This window comes from Anomaloglossus baeobatrachus, chromosome 11 (assembly GCF_048569485.1).
Source record: "Anomaloglossus baeobatrachus isolate aAnoBae1 chromosome 11, aAnoBae1.hap1, whole genome shotgun sequence".
Lineage (NCBI taxonomy): Eukaryota > Metazoa > Chordata > Amphibia > Anura > Aromobatidae > Anomaloglossus > Anomaloglossus baeobatrachus.
The window spans coordinates 17,203,460-17,229,289 of record NC_134363.1 but is presented as its reverse complement, the minus strand read 5'-3'; the positions used below and the strand labels follow the sequence as shown (position 1 = coordinate 17,229,289).

Genomic DNA, 25,830 nt, shown 5'->3' with positions numbered 1-25,830 from the left:
TCTTATTCCAAAAAATGAGAACGCTACGTGTTATGGAAAATGGCACAAAAAAAGCACCACTAAACCTATACATGTTTGGTATCTACAAACTCATACTGACCTGAGACATCACACCGTCACATGAATTTTACCATAGAATGAACATGATAAATAAAATAGCCCCATCGTGCAATCTCTAGTTTTTTTACAATTTTCCCTCACTTGTAATTTTTTTGCCGTTTATCCGTACATTATTGGGTAAAACTTACGGCTTCATTTAAAACTACAACTCATTCTGCAAAAAACAAGCCTAGATATGTCAAGATTGACTGAAAAATAAATTTTTTGCTCTTGGAACAAGGGGAGCAAAAAATGAAAAATGGAAAATCACCCGAGGGGGAAAAAGTTAATGAATCGGGCCTTAATATACAATGTATAGAAGTATCAAATGATTTTTATTTTCTATAAATAATGTTTATAAGAAGAAATGTTTAAATATATTCAAGATTTTCCAGAAGTTACTTTTTCCTTTCAATAAGAAATGCACGGAACACATTGTCTTCGTAAATATTTATTGAAAATTCAGATAATCACATCCTAATTTTAATCTAAAGTTATTATTTTTTTATTTTTTAGTATGAGAGCAGTGCATAAGCTTAGATATCTTCATCTTGGTTGATGACCAGAAATATATGGGTGCTGATACACTATATATCCAGTATCACATACATATAGTGTTGTCGCAGACCAAAAACATTGCTTTGTATTTATGTGACTATTCCGAAAAAAGCCCAGCTCCCGAATGCAAAGCCAAGAAAAGGTTATACTGTATAATTCATTAGAAAGCATCGCACATTGTATCCTTCTATGTAATTTCTTATTAAAGAAGGTTAAGAGAAAATCGTTAGAAGGTGGAAAATGAATTGATTTATTCATTAAAGATGATTGGAGTTCGATGGAACGTAACACTTTCCGTATTTCTTCTCTTCTACTACAACTGCAATATCGTTGTCATAGTTGTAATTGTAGCCATCAGAATTAGCACAACCTTTTATAGAATATTTCTCATCTTCCCCACCTGTAGACACAAAAACAACAAACATTAAAATGTGTCATGTACATGTTCTCATTTTTAGGTTTTGTAGGAATCTTTTGCTGTAAGAGTACCACATATATTGTGTATATTCCTTTAAAGGAGGCTCAAGTGCTGAGCTTTCATGTTTCACAGCAGGTGACAGCTGTGTTGTACTTGTTATATCTGTCACAAGGTGGCGCTAGACACTACTTGCTTCAATGTATGGAGAGTTAAGGCCCCTTTACACTCAACGACATCGCTAACGAGATGTCACTGGCGTCACGGAATTTGCGATGCACATCCGGCATCATTAGCAACGTCGTTGCGTGTGACACGTACGAGCGACCGCTAACGATCCGAAAAACGTCAAAAATCATTGCTTGTTGACACATCGTTCCTTTCCCAAATATCGTTGATCTTATAGGATGCAGGTTGTTCGTCGTTTCTGAGGCAGCACACATTGCTATGTGTGACACCCCGGGAACGACGAACAAGAGCCTTCCTGCGTCCTCCGGCAATGAGGTGGGAATGACGTTAATGCGGCTGCTCTCCGCCCCTCTGCTTCTATTGGTGGCCCGCTGTGTGACGTCACTGTGACACCGCACAAACCACTACATAAACAAGAGTTTGTTCGGTGGCCACAGTGACATCATTAGTAAGGTATGTGCGTGTGACGCGTACTAGTGATATTGTTCACCACGGGCAGCGATTTGCCTGTGACACACGCACAATGGGGGCAGGTGCAATTGCTAGCGACATCGCTAGTGATGTCACAGCGTGTAAAGCGGCCTTTAGTAAGACAAGCTGAGGTCAGAAGCCAGGAAGTAGCAACAGGACACTGGGAGCAGACAAACGAGGTCAAGATACAAGTCGAGGGTCAGGATTCCAGGAGAGTATGTACAGGATACAGGAAGCAAGTGAGGACATGGTCAGGAAGAGGTCCGAGGTGAGAAGCCAGGAACTAATGACAAAAACAGGGAGACAGGCAGAGAAGAGTCAACAACAGTCCAGAGTCGAGAGCCAAGATCAGATCACTAAACACTACGAGAGCCGAAAGCACAACTGTAAACAGGAAGTATGACTAGCGACAATGCGGGGGAGCATGCTCCATAATGAAGCAGAGCAATCACCAGGAACGAGGAATATTTGCGTAGGCACCTCTCATGAAGAGCAAACTCATAGCTGAGAAACAACCTGTCCATAGGAGTTCAAAACAAACAGCAGATCATCAATAGGTGCGAAAAGCTCTGCACGATGAAATAGTAAGTACCAGCTCTGCAAGAGAGCATGGCAGAACAAAACAACACAAGATGTTCCATGCATCATAACTGTGACAGTACTGAGTTAAGTTCTGCATGGTGTTAAAAACCTCTTAATTACAGCTATCAGTCCTTGACAGCCTGATACCAAGCATGATTTGGGAAGGGAAGGGCGAGTCCTTGCATCTGCTCATTGCACCTCGTAGTAATGCTCATGTGCATGTAATAACAGTGCTCCTGTGAAATGCATCAAGTTCTTGGAAAAGTTAAAAATACAATATTGAAATTACATTAAGTAGTGATAAGTCAACACTACCATGCTCAGGTGCTGAGTAGAGTTGAGCGCGGTTCGTGGTTCGTGGTTCTCCAGTTCTAGGTTCGAGTGATTTTTGGGCTGTTCGAGATCGAACTAGAACTCGAGCTTTTTGCTAAAAGCTCGATAGTTCTAGATATGTTCGAGAACGGTTCTAGCAGCAAAAAGCAGGGCTTTTTACAGCTACAGTGTGCAGGAGCCATCGCTGGCAGCCTGCCACAAGCTGGTAACCAAGATAAACATCGGGTATCCAAGCAAAGCGCTTTGGTTAGTAACCCGATGTTTATCTTAGTTACGTGCAGGAAGCCCACACTTTCCCGCTCAGCTCAAGCTCACTCCGCCCCCTCCTGCCTGCGGCATGTACACATACATACACACACACACACACACACACACACACACACACACACACACATCCCCCCCCCCCCCGCTCGGCTTACCTGCGGTGATGAAGTCCCGCCATCCCGACCTCAGCGCTGTCACTGTCCTCCATGGCCGCCGCTTGTCACATCACCTCTCGCTTCCGACCCGAGACTGACTAGCGGTGACGTCACGGACCTCTCGCGATACTTGCTGTGAAGGCGCCGGTCATTGACCTCAGTGACAGGGGCTGTCAGTGTGCTGGAGATCAGCGCAGGTAATGTACCTCGCTGACAGCAGCACTTGTCATCCCCTGCAGTGACCTGGGCTGACCCATTGATGTTAGCTCAGGTCACTGCACTGCTCTCCCAGCCAATGGGGAACATCCTGCTCTTCATTGACTGGGACAGTGTGGATCGTCATGGCAACCCCTTGGATTACAGCAGACCTGGATTTGTTTTTCAATCTAATAAATTGGTTAAAGAGGGAATGTTTTGGGGAGTGTTTTTTCAAATAAAAATGTGTTTGTCGTCTATTTTTTTTTATTACTGACTGGGTTGGTGATGTCGGGTATCTGATAGACGCCTGACCTCACCAACCCCAGGGCTTGATGCAAGGTGACATTACACATCTGGTATTAACCCCATATATTACCCCGTTTGCCACCGCACCAGGGCGCGGGATGAGCTGGGGCGAAGCACAAGGATTGGCGCATCTAATGGATGCGCCACTTCTGGGGCGGCTGCGGCCTGCTATTTTTAGGCTGGGGAGATTCCAATAACCATGGACCTCCCTAGTCTGAGAATATCAGGCCCCAGCTGTCTGCTTTACCTTGGCTGGTGATCCAATTTTGGGGGACCCCTACGTGTTTTTTTTTTTAATTATTTATTTAATTTAAAATAACAGCGTGGGGTGCCCTCAGTTTTGGATTACCAGCCAAGGTGAGGTTGCCAGCTGTGGTCTGCAGGCTGCAGCCGTCTGCTTTACCCTAGCTGGCTACAAAACTAGGGGGAACCCTACGTCATTTTTTTTTCATTTTTTTGGCTAAATACAAAGCTAAGCACCCCTTAGGGCCACATGAAAGGTACCAAAGGGTGTTCCACTTTTTCTCCATTTTTTTCTCCACTTTTTCTCCACTTTTTCTCCACTTTTTCTCCATTTTTTTTTCCACTTATTCTCCACTTTTTCTCCTCTTCTTCTCCACTTTTTCTCCACTTTTTCTCCTCTTATTCTCCACTTTTTCTCCACTTTTTCTCCACTTTTTCTCCACTTTTTCTCCACTTTTTCTCCTCTTATGCTCCACTTTTTCTCCCCTTATTCTCCACTTTTTCTCCACTTTTTCTCCACTTTTTCTCCACTTTTTCTCCACTTTTTCTCCACTTTTTCTCCACTTTTTTCTCCACTTTTTTCTCCACTTTTTCTCCTCTTATGCTCCACTTTTTCTCCACTTTTTCTCCTCTTATTCTCCACTTTTTCTCCACTTTTTCTCCACTTTTTCTCCACTTTTTCTCCACTTTTTCTCCACTTTTTCTCCACTTTTTCTCCACTTTTTTCTCCACTTTTTTCTCCACTTTTTCTCCTCTTATGCTCCACTTTTTCTCCACTTTTTCTCCTCTTATGCTCCACTTTTTCTCCACTTTTTCTCCTCTTATGCTCCACTTTTTCTCCACTTTTTCTCCATTTTTTTCTCCACTTTTTCTCCTCTTCTTCTCCACTTTTTCTCCACTTTTTCTCCTCTTATTCTCCACTTTTTCTCCACTTTTTCTCCACTTTTTCTCCACTTTTTCTCCACTTTTTCTCCACTTTTTCTCCACTTTTTCTCCACTTCTTCTCCACTTTTTCTCCTCTTATGCTCCACTTTTTCTCCATTTTTTTCTCCACTTTTTCTCCTCTTATGCTCCACTTTTTCTCCACTTTTTTCTCCACTTTTTCTCCTCTTATGCTGCACTTTTTCTCCACTTTTTCTCCACTTTTTCTCCTCTTATGCTCCACCTTTTCTCCACTTTTTCTCCTCTTATGCTCCACTTTTTCTCCACTTTTTCTCCATTTTTTTCTCCACTTTTTTCTCCACTTTTTCTCCACTTTTTCTCCACTTTTTCTCCACTTTTTCTCCTCTTATGCTCCACTTTTTCTCCACTTTTTCTCCACTTTTTCTCCACTTTTTTCTCCACTTTTTCTCCTCTTATGCTCCACTTTTTCTCCTCTTATGCTCCACTTTTTCTCTACTTTTTCTCTTAATCTCCACTTTTTCTCCTCTTATGCTCCACTTTTTCTCCTCTTATGCTCCACCTTTTCTCCACTTTTTCTCCTCTTATGCTCCACTTTTTCTCCACTTTTTTCTCCACTTTTTCTCCACTTTTTCTCCACTTTTTCTCCTCTTATGCTCCACTTTTTCTCCACTTTTTTCTCCACTTTTTCTCCACTTTTTCTCCTCTTATGCTCCACTTTTTCTCCACTTTTTCTCCACTTTTTCTCCACTTTTTTCTCCACTTTTTTCTCCACTTTTTCTCCACTTTTTCTCCTCTTATGCTCCACTTTTTCTCCACTTTTTCTCCACTTTTTCTCCTCTTATGCTCCACCTTTTCTCCACTTTTTCTCCTCTTATGCTCCACTTTTTCTCCACTTTTTCTCCACTTTTTTCTCCACTTTTTTCTCCACTTTTTTCTCCACTTTTTCTCCTCTTATGCTCCACTTTTTCTCCAGTTTTTCTCCAGTTTTTCTCCAGTTTTTCTCCAGTTTTTTCTCCACTTTTTCTCCTCTTATGCTCCACTTTTTCTCCTCTTATGCTCCACTTTTTCTCTACTTTTTCTCCTCTTAATCTCCACTTTTTCTCCACTTTTTCTCCTCTTATGCTCCACTTTTTCTCCTCTTATGCTCCACTTTTTCTCCACTTTTTCTCCACTTTTTCTCCACTTTTTCTCCACTTTTTTCTCCACTTTTTGTCCACTTTTTCTCCTCTTATGCTCCACTTTTTCTCCACTTTTTCTCCGTTCTTTTTCTATGGTCAGTCTACCCATTAGCTCTGCCATGCATACTGTAGCTCTACACCTACTGCACATGTTACTTTATGATTGACATCTCTTTCGTACCAGAGCTGTCTAAGCCTACTCTGACCCCATATTTGTCATTACTATATTGTCCTTGTACTGTATTATGACATTTGTATCATGTGTTTCATTTCTTGCTGTGTTGCAATTTTTTTGCTGCATCCCAATTGTACCTCTACATTGTTCGAGTTTATGTTATTGTTCTCTCACTCTTATGTGATACTGATTATTGTCATTTTTCATGATTACATGCAGATAAGTCCAATCTGACGAAGGCTCAGGCCGAAACGTCATTTGTAACTTGTTTTGGACAAAAACATATATGCTTATGAAAAAAAAAATTTCTTAATACGGACCAATAAAGAGTGATTTTGCATTACTATCCATTGTGACTTACTGACTTAGTCTGGGAGATATAGAGTGCCGAGGTTACTCACTAATTTTATCTATTATTACCTCTGAGCACCTATATACCAGTGAGCAGAGCTTCCTCTACAGTAGTTCTCCTGATTAGGCATGCCCTTACCTCATGAGCAGGGCATTGCAGCTTTGGTAGCAACCATTACGACATGGACTCTGCTGCTGTGGACCCGGGGAGAGTGAGTGCAGATTCATTGCACCCACACTCCTCACATGAAGGGTCCACACTCCTAGAAAATGGGGGATACGTTCCCTGAGTGTCTCCCCCCCATATTCTAGACGGTCCAGAGTCGTCGTGGGACCCCTTTATTTTTTTTCTTACAATAAATTGGTGAAAGAGGAAATGTTTTGGGGACTGTTTTTTCAAATAAATTTCTTTTGTCGATTTTTTGTTTTTGTTAGTACTGACAGTTTATGATGTTGGGTATCTAATAGACGCCATGACATCACAAACTGCTGGGCTTGATCTCAGGTGACTTTACAGCTAGTATCAACCCAATTTATTACCCCGTTTGCCACTGCACCAGGGCACGGGATGAGCTGGGGTGAAGCGCCAGGATTGGCGCATCTAGTGGATGCGCCACGTCTGGGGTGCCTGCGGCCTGCTATTTTTAGGCTGTGAAGGCCCAATAACTATGGACCTTCCCACCCTGAGAATACCAGACCACAGCTGTCCGCTTTACCTTGGCTGGTGATCCAATTTGGGGGGGACCCTACTTTTATTGTGTAATTATTAATATTTATAAAATAATTATAAAAAAGAGCCTGAGGGGACCTCCACATTGGATCCCCAACCACGGTAAAGCTGCCAGCTGTGGTTTTCAGGCTACAGCCGTCTGCTTTACCCTAGCTGGCTATCAAAAATGGGGGGACCCAACGTAATTTTTTTTTTTTAACTATTTTTTAAATAGAAAAAATTAATGGGCTTCCCTGTATTTTGATTGCCAACCAAGGTAACGGCAGGCAGATGGGGGTGGCAACCCATAGCTGTCTGCTTTATCTGCGCTGAGAATCAAAAATACCGCGGAGCGCTACGTCATTTTTTTAAAGATTTATTTTTACAGCACTGTGATGTCCAGCAATCAAAATACAGGGAAGCCCATTTTATTTTTAGTTATTTAAATAAATAATTAAAAAAAATATATATGGGCTCCCGCTGCATTTTTTGTATTGCTAGCTAAGGGTAATCCAAGCAGCTACTGGCTGCTAACCCCCACTGCTTGGTGTTACCTTCACTGGCAATGGAAAATCCAGGGAAGCATTTTTTATTTTTTTTGCCAAAAAACTACAAAAAAAGGACGTGAGCTTCGCCATATTTTTGTATGCTAGCCAGGTATAGCAGGCAGGTGCTGGAAGAGTTGGATACAGCGCCAGAAGATGGCGCTTCTATGAAAGTGCCATTTTCTGAGCCGGCTGCAGACTGCAATTCGCAGCAGTGGGGCCCAGAAAGCTCAGGCCAACCGGTGGTGCGGATTCCAATCCCCAGCTGCCTAGTTGCACCTGGCTGGACACAAAAATGGGGCAAAGCCTACGTCATTTGTTTTCTAATTATTTCATGAAATTCATGAAATAATATAAAAAGGGCTTCCCTTTATTTTTGGTTCCCAGCCGGGTACAAATAGGCAACTGGGGGTTGGGGGCAGCCGTACCTGCCTGCTGTACCTGGCTAGCATACAAAAATATGGCGAAGCCCACATAATTTTTTCAGGGGGCAAAAAACTTCTGCATACAGTCCTGGATGGAGTATGCTGAGCCTTGTAGTTCTGCAGCTGCTGTCTGTCTGTATGGAGAAGAGCAGACAGCAGCTGCAGAACTACAAGGCTCAGCATACTCCATCCAGGACTGTATGCAGAAGTTTTTTGCCCACCAAAAAAATGACGTGGGCTTCGCCATATTTTTGTATGCTAGCCAGGTACAGCTGGCAGCCACGGGCTGCCTCCAACCCCCAGTTGCCTATTTGTACCCGGCTGGGAACCAAAAATATAGGGAAGCCCGTTTTTTTTTAATTATTTCACTTATTTCATGAAATAATTAAAAAACAAATGACGTGGGCTTCGCCCTATTTTTGTGTCCAGCCGGGTACAACTAGGCAGCTGGGGATTGGAATCCGCAGCACAGGTTAGCCCGAGGTTTGTGGGCGCCTCTGCTGCGGATTTCAGTCCGCAGCCGTCCCAGAAAATGGCGCTCTCATAGAAGCGCCATCATCTGGCGCTGTATCCAACTCTTCCAACAGCCCTGGAGCCGGGTGGCTTGTTGGGTAATCATGAGTTAATACTGGCTTTGTTTTACCAGCCAGTATTAAGCCAGAGATTCTTAATGTCAGGCACGTTTGACCCGGCCATTAAGAATCTCCAATAAAGGGTTAAAAAAAAAGACACCACACAGAGAAAAAATACTTTAATAGAAATAAATACACAGACACATTAGAGACTCCATCTTTATTACCCCCTGTCAGCCCTCCACGACCCTGCTCTTCTGTCTGCTTTCTTTCTAGTGTAGTAGTAGTGACGATTGTAGTGAGGGGCATCACTTGGGGCTGGGGAACCTCCATCCTCACTACAATGCTCACTACAATCGTGCAGCCTTCACTCTGTGAGTGATCAGTGCTGGCTGCTAGCGGTAACGCTGACAGACGCGTTACCATAGCAACGGTGCTCTCGGAGCCGCGGTTAGCGGTGACGTCACCGCTAACTGCGTTGCTATGGCAACGGTGATCTCCGTTAATGACCGGCTGTGTCAGCCGGTCCCTAACGGAACGGGGAGTCGACCGTGTGCTAGAGCATGTCGCCGGTACACGGCGATACACATATGTGCACCGTGTACCGGAGAGATGCACTCGCAGGTCCTACATGACGTGTCATAGTCATGTGACCAGTCTGTAGCCAATGAGATAATAGCCACGTGACTGGTCACATGGCTATTTTGACGTCACGATAGGTCCTGCTTCTCTGCTGGCAGTGCAGGTCACTGGGAGGATTCAGCGATCATCGGATGGAATAGCGGCAGGAGACAGAGTGCAGAAGGGATCGCGAGGACCGGTAAGTGTTATGGCAATGTTTATTAACTGTTTGTGTACATTTATCATGCATTTTTATGTGTTTGTGATTGCCTCCCATTATAGCCTATTGGTTCTAGTTCGGTTCGTCGAACGTTCGACGAACCGAACTCGAACGGGACGCCCGTTCGGCGAACCGACCTCGAGCCGAACCGCGACCGGTTCGCTCATCTCTAGTGCTGAGTACTCAATAAGAGCAGTTCAATGTTCGGAAGGGCGCTATTCGAGAACTCATGGAACTCAATGGAAGTCAATGGGGGAATTTCAGAAAAATTGCTGGAGCTCCTCATTGACTTCCACTATACTTAGGTGCTTGAGTTGACCCTTTTCGAACATCCAACTGCTCTTATCCAGTACCGAGCACCTGAATATAGTACTGCACGGTAATCAGTGATCTTAATCATATTGAATTGAAAAACTGTGTTTCTTGGTAATTCTTTTTTGATAAAATGTATGTGATAAAAAAACGTCAAAAATAACTGTAGAACTGGAATTTTTGTGCCTATTTCATACATTGAAAATTGATAATGTCAGAGGGAGGTTTGTCCAACCTAATGCATATTACTATGAATGTAGATAATAAGTGGTGGGGAGGGATTGGGGTTTACATGCACCAATCAACTGGCTGTTAATGCAGAATTTATGTGTAAGGAAAGAGCACGTCATATGTATCGGTCCCTTGAGAAAGCTGGATTCAGAATGTACTTTATTGTAGGAAGTGAGGCAAATTGTTTCTTCAGGGAGGAAGGAGACGAACTCTAGTGCCAGCTATAGGAAGTAGCAATCCTAAAAGTCAAAAGTGGCCCTTTAATGAGCCTTGTGATATGACTTAAGATTTATTTCAGATCAGAACCTCAGTTTGAAGACACGGTGTTTCGGGATGATTGCCCCTCATTAGTGAAACGTATGAGATCTGATCTGGCCATGTGAGAAGCTATAATGGGGTCTAAGGGGAAACCGTTTCTCCTTGTGTAGACTTAAAAACCACTCCAGCTGCCAGTGAGGAGACTTATAGCTGCAATGTTCCTCTGGGAAATATGCAAGTTGTCTCTTCAGGGAGGAAGGAGACAAACTCTAGTGCCACCTATTGGAAGTGGCAATCCTAAAAGTCAAAAGTGGCCCTTTAACCCCTTCAGCCCCGGGGCACTTTCCGTTTTTGCGTTTTTGTTTTTTGCTCTCCTTCTTCCGAGAGCCGTATCTTTTTTATTTTTCCATCAATCTTGCCATATGAGGGCTTGTTTTTTGCTAGACAAGTTGTACTTTTAAATGAAACCATAAGTTTTACCATATGGTGTACTTGAAAACAGCAAAAAAATACCAAATGCGGAAAAATTGAAAAAAAACTGTGATGCGCAATAGTTTTTGGGATGTTCTATTCACGGTGTTCACTATATGGTAAAACTGATGTGTGGATATGATAACAAAACATAACTCACATCAAGAGCCATATGATAATAAGCACCAGGCCTACCTAATTTAGGCAGGGAAGGTGCCAGCACTACTCATTATAGGAATGAACAACGGGAGAACAAGAGTAAAGTGCAAAAATATACATATTTTTTATTGAATACACAACAAGACAGATATTTCATTAAAATGGTGCACTACCAATATATCCTAAGGATGCCGACATATAGGATTAGACCAGTTTAAATAGCCAGTCAAATGAATCAAAAAATCAACTAGTAAATATCTATATAGATGGCGGCAAACAGCCTAAAGAGGTCAAAATAGTTGGAAAAATACACAGGAAAAAAAAGGGGCTGCAGAATGGGAGGTAAGATATGGTCAGATCAAACCGTGGTTACCCACCATGTATGGGTGGGGAATCATGGTGGTCCCGCTGGCTTACTGTTACTAAACACTGGTGCACAGCAGAAAAGAGGATCAGCATGAAGTAATCATATAGCACGAGTGTGCGACTTGAGAAAATTCTCTTACCTAAAGTGCTGAGGTGCAGAGTAAACCAACGCAGGAAAGCCAGCCGTAAAAACAGACAGTCCCTATGAAGTGTAGGAAGGCATCCCTAAGAGTGTCCAGGGGTCTCCATCCGACGCGCGTTTCGCGAGGATAGCTTTATCAAGGTGGAAAACCAAAGTGTGTGGATATGATGCCTGAGGTCAGTGCGAGTTTGTGGACATCAAACACGTATAGGTTTACTTGTATCTAAGGGGTTAAAAAATTTTTCACAAGTTTGTCCAATAAAAGTGGCACACGTTTTGCGCCATTTTCCGAAGCACGTAGTGTTCTTTTTTTTGGGATCTATGGCTCAGTGATGGCTTATTTTTTGTGTCTCGAGCTGTCATTTCCAATGGTATCATTTTTGCGCAGATGCTACGTTTTGATCGCCTGTTATTGCATTTTGCGTAAAACTTGCGGCGACCAAAAAACGTAATTTTGGCGTTTGGAATTTTTTTGCCACTACGCCGTTTACCAATCAGATTAATTGATTTTATACTTTGATAGATCGGGCATTTCTGAACGCGGTGATACCAAATATGTGTATATTTCTTTATTTTTAACCCTTTAATTTTCAATGGGGGGAAAGGGGGTGATTTGAACTTTTAGGTTTTGTTTTTTTTTTTTATTTTTTAAAACTTTCTTTTTTACTTTTTTTTTATTTTACTAGTTCCCCTAGGGGGCTATAATGATCAGCAATCCGTTCGCTCTTATCTATCTGCTGATCACAGCTATACAGCAGATTCAGTCACTTTCTTTTTCTCTCTGCTCGCGGCCGAGGGAAAACGAAAGTGAAACTTCATAGCTGCAGGCGTCATCACATGACCCTGTGCTACAATGGCAACCACCGATAGTCACGTGATCACGCACGTGTCTTCCGGTGGGGACGATGGTAAGTAAAAAACATGGCCGCGCGCATTTAGATCTTGCTGCCAGACTTTGGCAGAAAGATTTAAGGGGTTAATGGCCGCGGGTGGAAGCGATTCCACCCGCGGCTTGCAGGCACACATGTCAGCTGTTGAAAACAGCTGATATGTATGCCAACCGCCGCCGCCTGCCCGCGGCAGGGGGCGGGGCTTAACGGGACACGCTCCATGACGGATATATCCGTCCATGGTCGTGAAGGGGTTAATGAGCCTTGCCATATGACTTAAAGTCCAGTCACACATAACGAGATCGTTACCACGTCACAAGTTCCGGATCGTTGTTAAGTCGTTTGTGAGATCATTTTTTAATGAGCCTAGTCCTATGACCAAGGATGTATGTCAGATCAGAACCTCAATTTGCAAACACAGTGTTTCGGGATGATTGCCCCTCATTAGTGAAAAGTATGAGATCTGATCTGGCTGTGTGAGAAACTATAGTGGAGTCTAAGGCGGGCTTTGAACACTACGGCATCGCAGGTGCGATGTCGGTGGGGTCAAATTGAAAATGACGTACTTCCGGCATCGCATGCGACATCGTAGTGTGTAAAGGCTCGATGATACGATTAACAAGCGCAAAAGCGTCGTAATCGTATCATCGGTGCAGGTCGGTGTAATCCATGATTACGCTGACGCGACAGTCCGATGTTGTTCCTCGTTCCTGCGGCAGCACACATCGCTGTGTGCGAAGCCGCAGGAGCGAGGAACATCTCCTACCGGCGTCACTGCGGCTTCCGTAGGATATGCGGAAGGAAGGAGGTGGGCGGGATGTTTACATCCCACTCATCTCCGCCCCTCCGCTCCTATTGACCGCCTGCCGTGTGACGTCGCAGTGATGCCATACGACCTGCCCCCTTAATAAGGAGGCGGGTCGCCGGCCAGAGCGACGGTCGCAGGACAGGTGAGTCCATGTGAAGCTGCCATAGCGATAATGTTCGCTACGGCAGTTATCACAAGGATATCGCCGCTGCAACGGGGGCGGGGACTATCGCGCTCGGCATCGCAGCATCGGCCTGCAATGTCGCAGCGTGCAAAATGCCCCTAAGTCTACTTATAGCTGCAATGTTCCTCTGGGAAATATGCAAGTTGTCTCTTCAGGGAGGAAGGAGAAAAACTCTAGTGCCACCTTTTGGAAGTAGCAATCCTAAAAGTGAAAAGTGACCCTTTAACGAGCTTTGTCCTGACAAACGCCTTTGGCTGCGATTGAGGAGACTTATAGCTGCAATGCTCCTTTGGTAAATATGCAAGGGAAGGAAGAAAGGGAGTAACTGCGTTCACTGCTAAGCACTGCACTGAACTTCATACATTATCTAACAGATCTCGTAAACGCCATCTTGGTATAACTGTACAATGCTGATTTAAAAACTAGTATTTTATTAAGTTGGTTGAACTTCAAATAAAAATCAGACTTGTCAGTTTTAGAAGAGGATTATGCAGCTATTTTGACAAGGAGTTTTAAAGTAAGAACATCAACCATTTCAGAGCAAACAGATTTGTTTATTGCTGTCTATGCTTTCTTTTGTGCTTTGGTGCTCGGTATTTGAATCAAATAGATTGATCTGCAAAAAGCTCAAATTAAGTAATGAGCACAACAGCAGTAATGGAGGACTCATTTTTGCTTGAGTCCTTGTTCTCTTCCCTGCCCTGACACAGCCAACGGCCATCACAGTCCCCATTATCTGCAGGCAGCAGACATCATCTGGCAACCTCTTTTCTGCCTTTCCAGCCTCCACAGTCTCCACCATACGCTTGCAACTGGCATTGGCCAACAACTTCCATTTCGTGTGCACCTTCCAAATGTTCTCCCCTATCCAGAGTAAAGGCCACTTTACACACAGCGACATCACTAGCGATGTCGCTGGTGAAAGCACCCGCCCCCGTCAGTTGTGAGTCATGGGAAAATCACTGCCTGGGGCGCACAACATCGTTAGGCCCCGCCACACATACTTACCTGCCTAGCGACATCGCTGTGGCCGGCGAACCGCCTCCTTTCTAATGGCGGAGGTTTGTTCAGCGTCACAGCGACGTCACTAAGCGGCCGCCCAATAGAAGCAGAGGGGTGGAGATGAGCGGCCTGAACATCCCGCCCACCTCCTTTTTTCCTCATTGCTGGCGGACGCAGATCCGATGTTGTTCCTTGTTCCTGGGGTGTCATACGTAGCGATGTGTGCTGCCGCAGGAACAACGAACAACCTGTGTCCTGCAACAGCAACGATATTTGAGATTAGAACGACGTGTCAACGATCAACGATATGGTTAGTAATTTTGATCGTTAGCAGTCGTTTGTGCGTTTCACACGCAACGACGTTGCTAAAGAGGCCGGATTTGCGTCATGAATTCCGTGACCCCAATGACATCTCATTAGCGATGTTGTTACGTGTAAAGCCCCCTTTACTGTGCGGTTAGTTCTGCAGGAGTCCCCATTCCTCTCTGTTATGGGCTGAGGGGAACATTTGGATAGTGCACATGGTACGGAAGTTGATTGACGATGCCAGCTGCCTCGAATGATGAAGAATGTGGAGGCCAGGTAGAAGGAACGGAGGTAGCCTGGCGATATCTATTGCTCTGTAGACTGTGGTGTCTGGGGCATGTGCCAGGGCAGGTAACAGAATGGGATCACACATTTATCACCAGCACCTGCGGTACTCATTCCAGTACAGAGCAGTGTCGACCACCGCAATGCCTGATGTAGTACCGACCAGAGCACATCACATCATCCCCTTTAATAAATATATTATTTGCTTTCCTTCATTTATTATGCGCTGTCGATACTCAAAACAGCGATCCATGGATCCAGTGCAGTCCATCTCCTCGTCACTCTCACATTCCTCCAGAGTACCGGTACAGTAGGCGGATGGACATTTTACACCATTTGGTTTTGGATCATCTGCAGGAACTGGAAGAACATAAACAATAATTGCTTTATTAAATTTGTAAATAGTTGGTCAAACAAACATGATATTGTCATTCTCATGTCTTGACCTCCAGTGCTCTGACTTAAAGAACTTTTTTTTTAAGTTCCTAAGGACTTTGGTCAAGTTTTCCACTATAAGTATTAACATTGTGACACTTACGATAATATACATCAGTGTTGCATGAATTCCCAGAGCAGCAATTTGCATGAAATTGGAATTTGAACTTTCCTTCTGATGCTCCTAAGCCATTGGCTCCACACACGGTTTCATTGGCACAACCTTTCATTATTGACCTATAATGGCTTCCATCTACAAAATAAGCAAATAGAGATGACAAAACAAAAAATATTATGGGGATAGTGTATTTTTGGTAAAAGGAAGAAATAATTTGTACTCACTAAGGTCAGCGTACTGGCAAGCGGTCATACATCGATCTCCAAGGCATTCAGTCACATTCTCATCACATGTTGTAGAGTTACGGCAAAAAGAAGAGTAACATTGGTAGGAAAAGACTGTAAATTAAAGGAGACAATCCATTGTCAGTTTATGGAGACAGTAAAAAAAGTAAAAAAGGTGAAATTAAGGTGAAATTAAAGTCATTTTTTAATTATCATACCCAACAAAAAACAGACATTAGTCATTGTCACCTTAAACATTCAGTGACTTCAAGTCTTGACTCATAAAGGTCCTCTAATAAGATTATGCCTTTATTAGATCAGGAGCTGTTTTCCCTCATTTATGAGTTTTATTCTACATCCATTTGAAATGGCTCTAAACTTACTTTTCCTTTCGATATTAAAATAACTTTTAGATATTTCTTTTTGCAATTCATTGTTATAATTACATTTTTCATTTTTCTGATATCAAAAGGAAAATCAAAAGAAAAATTGAAAATATAAGTCAATTTTTCCCATTTTTTATTTTTACGATTATGAAGTACCAATAAAAACATCTTAGATTGTATCTCCCTTCTGTAAAAAAAAATATTTGTATATATTGCTTACATTTTTGTTTCAATGTGATTGGTAAAAGACACAGCTATTCAGACTGATGATTTTTCTTTTCTTTCAGTTTTGTTGTTTACTTTTTTCTTTCAATCATTTTTTATTTTATACATTGCATCTGACATATCGTTTTAAAATACTGTACTTATGAGAGTATTTAAACTTAGTAGAACATTGTTTTTATTGCTGGACTTCCCTGTAACTGGGGTTACTATACAATACTCAGTTACAGGGAGGATTCAGCTTCCACACTGCATATTGTTTTAAAATACTTTACTTATGAGAGTATTTAAACTCAGTAGAACATTGTTTTTATTGCTGGACTTCCCTGTAACTGGGGTTAATGTACAATACTCAGTTACAGGGAGTATTCAGCTTCCACACTGCATATCGTTTTAAAATACTGTACATATGAGAGTATTTAAACTTAGTAGAACATTATTTTTATTGCTGGACTTCCCTGTAACTGGGGTTACTATACAATACTCAGTTACAGAGAGGATTCAGCTTCCACACTGCATATTGTTTTAAAATACTGTACTTATGACAGTATTTCAACTCAGTAGAACATTGTTTTTATTGCTGGACTTTCCTGTAACTGGGGTTACTATACAATACTCAGTTACAGGGAGGATTCAGCTTCCACACTGCATATTGTTTTAAAATACTGTACTTATGAGAGTATTTCAACTCAGTAGAACATTGTTTTTATTGCTGGACTTTCCTGTAACTGGGGTTGCTATACAATACTCAGTTACAGGGAGAATTCAACTTCCACACTGCATAGCAGTGTTATCATAGAACTGATTATCATAGAACTCGACAGGTCTTGCTTTCTTGCTATTCAGACTGGTGATGTTTCTTTTCTTTTAGTTTTGTTGTTTACTTTTTTCTTTCAATATTCTCTTATTTTATGCCCTGTATCTGATATATCATCTTAAAATACTTCTGGGAGTATTTAACCCCATTACGACTGCCTTACGGAAATAAATGATGGCAGAAAAGGATTCCTTATTCTGATCTGCCATTAATAAATGGCAGCAAGAAAAAAGTGAATGGTTCCCCTCAGTGTCAGAAAATCTCAAGGGTTTCATCTACCGGGGATAGCTGAAACCTTGAAGATCACAATTCGGGACGTTTTTTTCCGGTCCCCGGTCACTTGATCACCAGTACACACTGGATAATTGTGATCATGTTGCATAAAATGGTAGCACCAGAAAAAAATGATTTATCTCCCCCCTGGTATGATCAAACATGTCAGATGGGAGATAAATGTACTCCCTCAATCCCCTGGTGTTGCAAAGTGCCCACCACCCCCGGTCCACCTCTCCCTCCCCCTCATGATCACCTAACATGGCCCCGAGGTCCAACCAGGTCATCCCCAGGTCCATCCAGGTCATCGTCCTTCTCCTCGGTCCCGTCAGTGCCTCTTGTAGCGTTGATCCCCATCACCCCTCCTTCTCTTTGTCATTAGAAGAAATGTCGGCTGCATTCACAGAGCAGCTCTCAGCCGCCTCTGGATGCAGTGATACTGAGCTTACTGCAGTCACACTACCATGCTGGGACTGTGTGAGTGTGATTGCATTATTCTCAGGTTACTGCTCCCACACTGCTCACTTGGAGGGCCTGCTCTTCCAGAAAATGGAGGATACGTTCTCTGAGCATGCCCCCCATATTCTGGAATGAGGTTACTGCAGGTCACTCTGCCCTCAGTTGGACCAGGGCACTGTGGTTGCAGTAGTCTCACATAGATCACCACAACTACGCTCCTCACAAGGAGTGCCTGCACCTCCAGAAAATGGAGGAAGCATTCCCTGAGTGTGGTCCCATATTCTGGATGGTCCAGAGTCATTGTGGGACCTCCATAAAGGATTATGGTGGACCAGATTTTTTTTTTATCTTTTCAATAAATTGGTGAAAAAGGGAATGTGTTAGTGAGCACTTTTTTCAAATATGTTTTTGTTGTTGTCTATTTTTTTTATTACTGACTAGGTTTATAATGTGGGGTATCTGATAGATGCCGTGACATCACTAACCTCTGGGCTTGATGACATGAGACATTACACAGCTGGTGTCACCCTAATATATTAACCTGTTTGTAACCGCATCAGGGTAACAGGATGCACTGGGGCAAAGAGCCTGGATTAGCGCATCTAATGGATGCGCCACTTCTAGCGTGGCTGCGGCCTGCTATTTGTAGGCTGAGAAGGGCCAAATAACCATGGCCTTCAAATCCTGAGAACACTAGATCCCAGATGACCACTTTACCTTAGCTGTTTATCCAATTTTGAGGGAACTCAAATTATTTTTTAAATTTTTTATTTATCAATAATTTAAAAAAACAGCATGAGGTGACCTCCAAATTGTATCACCAGCCAAGGTAAAGCTGTGAGCTGTGGTTTGCAGGCTGCAGCTGTCTGCTTTACCTTAGCTGGCTGGGAAAAATGGGTGGGACCCCACGTTGTTTTTTTTAATTTTTTTTGCTAAATACAAGGCCTTTAGTGCCACATGAAAATCACTAAAGGGTGCCAGCTTAGATAATGTAGGGGGTGGGACATTATATACTGTATTTGTTTTACCTCTGTCTGACTTCCTATCTATCCATCCTAGCTTTTTAAGCTAGTGCCCATGATCAGGGTTTGCAGCGCTTTGGATACAGTGGTTTTACTGCATCCAAAATGCTGCATTGTGCAGTACAAGTGCAGGGGAAGGATTTTTAGAAATCTCCAGCCCACCATGCTACTTTTCTCTGCATCATAAACTGACCTACAGTGTGGCTTTCTGCGCCGCAGCATGTCAATTGTTTGCTGAGAAGACGAGAGTGTTCTCCACGAAGAGAATAGAGCTAAAGTCTGCAGTGGCCTGAACCCTGATCATGGGCATGGGCAGCTGTGTTCTCCTAAGGACAATAATTATATCTCTACTGTAGGGATGGCACTGGCGCGGTATCACCAGATCTTGGGCACATAGCCTAAAAGTGAGAAATTTGCTGCTACAGCAACATTATTGCAAACTACCTTTGGATTTAAAATGTTTACTTTACAACTAAATAAAAACCTTGAGGGGTCTAGTTTCCAAAATGGGGTCACTTGTGGAGGTTTTCTGATGTACAGGTACCTTAGGAGCACTGCAAATGCGAAATGTTGCCCGCAATTTATTTAAACTTTTTCCAAAATTCAAATGGTAAATGCTGCTCCTTCCATTCCAAGCCCTCCCGTTTTTCCAAACAGAGGTTTTTGACCACAAGTAGGGTATCCCTGAACTCATAAGAAATTGGATAACAAACTGTTGGGTAAAATTTTTTGTGTTGCCTCTTGAAAAAGTGAGAAATGTGGTGCTAAAGTAACATTTTTGTGAAAAAAATGAACATTTTCAATATGACAACCTAATATTATCAAATTCTGTGAAGTACCTGTGGGTTAAAAATGCTCATTATACCGCTAGATAAAATTCTTGAGAGATCTAGTTTCCAGAATGGGGTCACTTGTGGTGGAGTTCTATTGCATTGGTCCCGCTAATGATTCCAGCTAATTTCACAGTCAAATGGCGCTCCTTCCATTCCAAGCCTTGCCGTGTGCCAAAGCAGTTGATTTCCACCACATGTGAGGTATCAGCATACCCAGGAGAAATTGCACAATAAATTTTATGGTGCATTTTTTCCTGATATCATTGTAAAAAATCTATCTGGTTGTAATAAAAATTTTAGGTAGAAACAAACATCTAGGTAAATTCATTGAGTTTTCTAGTTTCCAGAATGGGGTCACTTGTGGGACATTTCTGCTGTTTAGGTACCTTAGGGGCCCTGTAAATACAACATATGCCCGCAATCTATTTCAGCCAAATTTGTGTTTCAAAATTCGAATATTGCTCCTTCTGTTCCGGGACCTCCCATTGTCTAATCAGAGGTTTCTGACTATATGTGGGGTGTCAGCGCACTCAGGAGAAACTGGGAAATAAATTTTGGGGTCCACTTTTGATGAGTTATTTCTTGTAAAATGAATAAATTGGGTTTAGAGCAACAGTTTTAGGTAAAATGTATATTTTTTTTTCCACATTGCTTTAGTTCCTGTGAAGCACCTGAAGGGTGAATAAACTTCTTGGATGTAGTTTTGAGTACCTTGAAGGGTGCAGTTTTTAGAATGGTGTAAATTTTGGGTATTTTCTGTCCTGATTGTTTGGGTATTTTCTGTCACCTGGGCCTCTCAAAGTCACTTCAAATATGAACAGGTCCGTAAAAAAATGGTTTTGTAATTTTTGTAAAAAAAATGAGAAACTGCTGTTTCAAAAATTGCACTGATATAAAGTATACATGTGGGAAATGTAACTTAACTATTTTATGCGACATAACTCTGGTTTAAGGGCATACAAATTAAAATTTTGAAAATTGTGAAAATTTCAAAATTTTTATCAAATTTTTGATTTTTTCACAAATAAAAGCAAAAATTATTGTTCTTAATTTACCCCTATCCTGAAGTACAATATCTCCCGAAAAAACAATCTCAGAATCACCGGCATCCGCTGAAGCGTTCTAAAGTAATAGCCTCATAAAGTGACACTGGTCAGAATTACAAAAATGGCCCAGTCATTACGCTCAAAATTGTCTGCGTCCTTAAGGGGTTAAACTTAGTAGAACATTGTTTTTATTGCTGGACTTCCCTTTAACTGGGGTTACTATAAAATACTCAGTTACAGGGAAAACTGAGCCTCCATGCTGGATAGCAGAAATGTCTAATTTCCCTACAACTCCAAAGCTCTTGCTTTCTTCCTACACAATCACAAGCTCTGTAGGAGGATGCATTGTGAAAAGTACCATAATCTGTAATTGTTCAGCTTTGCGTGTATGGTAATAAGGAAAGATACCATGGTAATAATCTGTATCCTTATCTATGGGAATTTCTTTGGTGTCTAATGGGTGCTTCACACATAGCGAGATCGCTACCGAAATCGCTGCTACGGCACGGTTTTGGTGATGCAACAGTGACCTCATTAGCGATCTCGCTGTGTGTGACACTGAGCAGCGATCTGGCCCCTGCTGCGAGATCGCTGCTCGTTACACACAGCCCTGGTTTGTTTTCTTCAAAGGCGCTCTCCCGCTGTGACACACAGATCGCTGTATGTGACAGCGAGAGAGTGACGAAATGAAGCGAGCAGGGAGCAGGAGCCGGCATCTGGCAGCTGCGGTAAGCTGTAACCAGGGTAAACATCGGGTAACCAAGGTGGTTACCCGATATTTACCTTAGTTACCAGCCTCCGCAGCTCTCACGCTGCCTGTGCTGCCGGCTCCGGCTCTCTGCACATGTAGCTGCTGTACACATCGGGTTAATTAACCCGATGTGTACTGTAGCTAGGAGAGCAAGGAGCCAGCGCTAAGCAGTGTGCGCGGCTCCCTGCTCTCTGCACATGTAGCTGCAGTACACATTGGGTTAATTAACCCGATGTGTACTGTAGCTAGGAGAGCAAGGAGCCAATGCTAAGCAGTGTGCGCGGCTCCCTGCTCTCTGCACATGTAGCGATGTTATGATCGCTGCTGCGTCGCTGTGTTTGACAGCTAAGCAGCGATCATAACAGCGACTTACCAGGTCGCTGTTACGTCACAGAAAATGGTGACGTAACAGCGACGTCGTTGTCGCTGTTGCTATGTGTGAAGCACCCCTAAAAGCTGCTTTACACAGAAAGATATCTCTAGTGATGTCACTAGCAATAGCACCCGCCCCCGTCATTCGTGCGTCACGGGCAAATCACTGCCCGTGGCAAACATTATCGCCAATACGCGTCACACATACTTACCTTTCTAACAACGTCGCTGTGGCCGGCGAACAACCAGAACGAGCAAATATATTTTAAAAATGAACGACGTGTCAACAATCAACGATTTTGTGAGTATTTCGGATCGTTAGCGGTCGCTCGTAAGTGTCACATGCAACGACGTTGCTAACAAGGCAGGATGTGCGTCACGAATTCCGTGACCCCAACGATATCTTGTTAGCAATGTTGTTGCGTGTAACGGGGCCTTTACAGCCAGATCTCTGTCACTGCAGATGCACAATGTCCTTCATGCTGCTTTCTTTGCATTGAAATTTTAGAATGCCAGTGCTGGGTAAAGCATGAGTAGCCAGGAAATTTAAAGACTATGGGCTGTCTGAAACTGGACAAGACAATTCCGCTTTGAGAACTTAACCGTCATGGGTTTGTTACAGGTGACAGATAGTCATGTGGTTTTTGGCATTTGGCTGCACAAACTGCTCCTTTACCTTCTATTATTCCTGCTTCATGTATTTAGTATCCTACAAATGCATCTCAATAAAATAGAATATCCTCAAAATGTTAATTTATTTCAGTAATTCAATACAAAAAGGGAAACATATATTATAGACGGTCATTACAATCATAGTGATCTATTTCAAGTGTTTATTTCTGTTTATGTTGATGATTATGACTTAAGGGTGCTTTACATGAGATGAGTGCGATAGATCATCGGGGTAACGGTTTTTGTGATGCACATCCGGCATCGCTTGCGACGTTGGGCTGTGTGACACCTCAGAGCGGTGCAGTATCGCTCACAAATCGTGACTCGTGTACTCGTCGCTCGGTTTCATAATCTCGTTTAATTAAAATGGCGCCGGTTGCTCATAGTTCCCGGGGTAGCACACATCGCTCCGTGTGACACCCCGGGAACGATGAACACAGCTTACCTCCATTCCGCGGCACCCGCCGGCTATGCGGGAGGAAGGAAGTGGGCAGGATGTTTATGTCCCGCTCATCTCCGCCCCTCCACTTCTATTGGCCGGCCGCTGTGTGACGTCGCTGTGACACCGAACGTCCCTCCCCCTTCAGGAAGAGGATGTTCGCCGCCCACAGCGACATCGCACAGCAGGTGTGACGGGGATTAACGACTTTGTGCGCCACTGGCAACTAATTGCCCGTGATGCACAAACGACAGGGGCGGGAACGATCGATCGTGAAATTGCACGATAGATCGTACCGTGTAAAGCAGGCTTTACAGTCAAAGAAAACCCAAAGTCATTATCTCAGAAAATTGAAATGATTACCACAAAACACCTGCAAAGGCTTCCTCTGCATTGCAAATGGACCCTTAGTCTGGTTCAGTAGGTTACACAATCATGGGGAAGACAGCTAAATTGATAGATGTCCAGAAGGCAGTCATTGACAGACTTCACAAGGAGGGTAAGCCACAAAAGGTCATTGCTAAAGAAGCTGGCTGTTCACAGAGTGCTGTGTTCAAGCATATTAACTGAAAGTTGAGTAGAAGGAAAATGTGGGGTGGTAGAAAAAGGAGCACAAGCAACCGGGATAACCGCAGCCTTGATACGATTGTTTTGAAAAGGCCATTCAAACATTTGGGGCAGATTCATAAGGAGTGGACGCTGCTGGAGTCAGTGCTTCAAGTGTCACACACAGACATATCCAGGACATGGGCTACAACTGTCGCATTCCTTGTGTCAAGCCACTGATGACAAATAGACAATGTCAGAAGCGTCTTACCTGGGCCAAGGAGAAAAAGAACTGGACTGTTCTCAGTGTCCAAGGAGTTGTTTTCAGATGAAAGTAAATTTTTCATTTCATTTGGAAATCGCAGTCTCAAAATCTGGAGGAAGAGTGGAGGCCACAATCCAAGCTGCTGAGGTCTAGTGTGAAGTTTCCACAATCAGTGATGGTTTGGAGAGCCATGTCATCTGCTGGTGTAGAAACACTGGGTTTTATCAAGACCAAAGTCAACACAGCCGTCTATCAGGAAATTTTTTAGCACTTCATGCTTCCCTCTGCATACAAGGTTTTTGGAGATGGAAATTTGATACCTGTCCACACTGCCAAAAGTACCAATACCTGATTTAATAACCACAGTGTCACTGTGCTTAATTGGCCAGCAAACTGGCCTGACCTAAACTCCATAAAGAATCTATGAGAGACAGCAGACCAAACGATACAGATGAGCTGAAGCCTGCTATTAAAGCAACCAGGGCTTCCATAACGCCTCAGCAGTGCCACAGGCTGATCGCCTCCATGCTACATTGCCCCATTGATGCAGTAATTCATGCAAAAAGAGTCCCGACCAAATATTGAGGCATTTACTGTACAGACTTTTCAGTAGCAGCAGGCGCCAACATTTCTGAGTTTAAAATATTTTTTTTAGTTGGTCTTATATAATATTCTAATTTTCTGAGAAAATGATTTTTGAGTTTTCATTGGCTGTAAGCAATAATCATCAACAATAACAGAAATAATCACATGAACTAGATCACTCTGTGTGTAATGACTCTATATAATATATAGGAATATTTCACTCTGTATGCAATGACTCTATATATTATATAATATATAGGAATAGATCACTCTGTGTGTAATAACCCTATATAATATATAATATATAGGAATATTTCACTCTGTATGTAATGACTCTATATAATATATAATATATAGGAATAGATCACTCTGTTTGTAATGACTCTATACAATATATGCATTTCCCTTTTTGTATTGAATTAATTTAATAAATTAATTTTCTATGCAATCCTCTGGATGTTTTAGAGGTGAATCTTTGATATACATTTACTGAATCCAGAGAAGAAAGGAGGGCGGCACTTCACGGTAGGATTATGCAGTTTTAATAACTTTTTGTAAGCAAGTTACAACATGTAAGGGAGAGAGGGGAGTGCAGGCACGCTAAGCAACGGACGTTTCGCACTAAGGCAAAGTGCTTCCACGGGTCCCTTTGGTTAGACCCATGGAAGCACTTTGCCTTAGTGCAAAATGGCCGTTGTCCGGCTTGCCTGCACTCCCCTCTCCCCTTACATGTTGTAAATTGTTTAAAAAAGTTATTAAAACTACAGAATCCTACTGTGAAGTGCCGCCCTTCTTTCTTCTCTGGATTCAGCTGGCTGAGCACCACCTGGGACTGCTGGAAGTCCATTACTGAGCACAATTGCGGTCTGTGAGTAAATGTTTGGAGCTGCAGTACCTGTCTGTTTCTCCCCTTTTCTAATATACATTTATTAAAAGTGAATTACCCAATGTTCTCCCCTTTTACCAGAATTTACCAGAATGGTGTCATATTAGTTATAATTTGTATATCATATTTCCATATACTGGCAAACAACGCACACAAATATTACAATACAGTTGCTACATGCTTCTTAGTGTACTGCATGTCTTTGCTATAAAATAACTAAGAAATATTACCGGAGTAGACAAGAGCAAAGATCACACAAACCAAAGCGACCAGGTTCTTCATTGTGGATGATGGGCAGCTTCTCGGATTCTCTTCTGCTCGTCCTTTCGTCTGTACACCGGGATCATATATATACTTTTTGGAAAGGTAAAGATTCTATTGTATCATGGGATGGATGAGATCACTCCAATGAGACCATGTCACACCACCCTTCCCAGATTTTCAGGTTAAATATTGTTCCCCAATACAACAATGACATGATAAGATGTAATACTAACAATCCATCAGAATATCTGTCAATTTGTACCTGCCTAAAAGAGAAGAACACTTTGTC

At 42.7% G+C, this 25,830-nt stretch overlaps 1 protein-coding gene across 3 annotated transcripts; it reads right to left on the bottom strand.

The window, feature by feature from the left end:
* Positions 1–548: 548 nt before the first annotated feature.
* On the bottom strand, positions 549–25,588 carry LOC142257067 (uncharacterized). 3 transcript variants are annotated; one of them, XM_075329126.1, is made up of 6 exons: positions 25,508–25,588; positions 23,813–24,006; positions 15,704–15,817; positions 15,465–15,614; positions 15,139–15,286; positions 549–1,059 (listed from the first exon to the last, which is right to left on the bottom strand). In XM_075329126.1, the coding sequence occupies exons 2-6, from the start codon at positions 23,886–23,888 to the stop codon at positions 915–917; spliced, it is 633 nt and encodes a 210-aa protein (XP_075185241.1). In that variant the 5' UTR covers positions 23,889–24,006; positions 25,508–25,588; the 3' UTR covers positions 549–914. The 3 variants fall into 3 exon arrangements, with proteins under 3 accessions (XP_075185241.1, XP_075185242.1, XP_075185243.1); XM_075329127.1 differs by having other exon boundaries at positions 23,813–24,003; positions 25,508–25,582; XM_075329128.1 differs by lacking the exon at positions 23,813–24,006 and having other exon boundaries at positions 25,508–25,584.
* Positions 25,589–25,830: the final 242 nt, after the last annotated feature.

What these genes read in the sequence shown, in the direction of transcription:
- LOC142257067 (XM_075329126.1), bottom strand. Translation starts at nt 23,888, where the DNA reads ATGAAAAATTTACTTTCATCTGAAAACAACTCCTTGGACACTGAGAAC. An exon ending in CAACACTGATGTATATTATC is followed by an intron (nt 15,287 to 15,464) that starts GTAAGTGTCACA and finishes ATGTTCTTCCAG; the next exon opens with TTCCTGCAGATGATCCAAAA. An exon ending in CGACAGCGCATAATAAATGA is followed by an intron (nt 1,060 to 15,138) that starts AGGAAAGCAAAT and finishes TTTTGTGTCTAC; the next exon opens with AGGTGGGGAAGATGAGAAAT.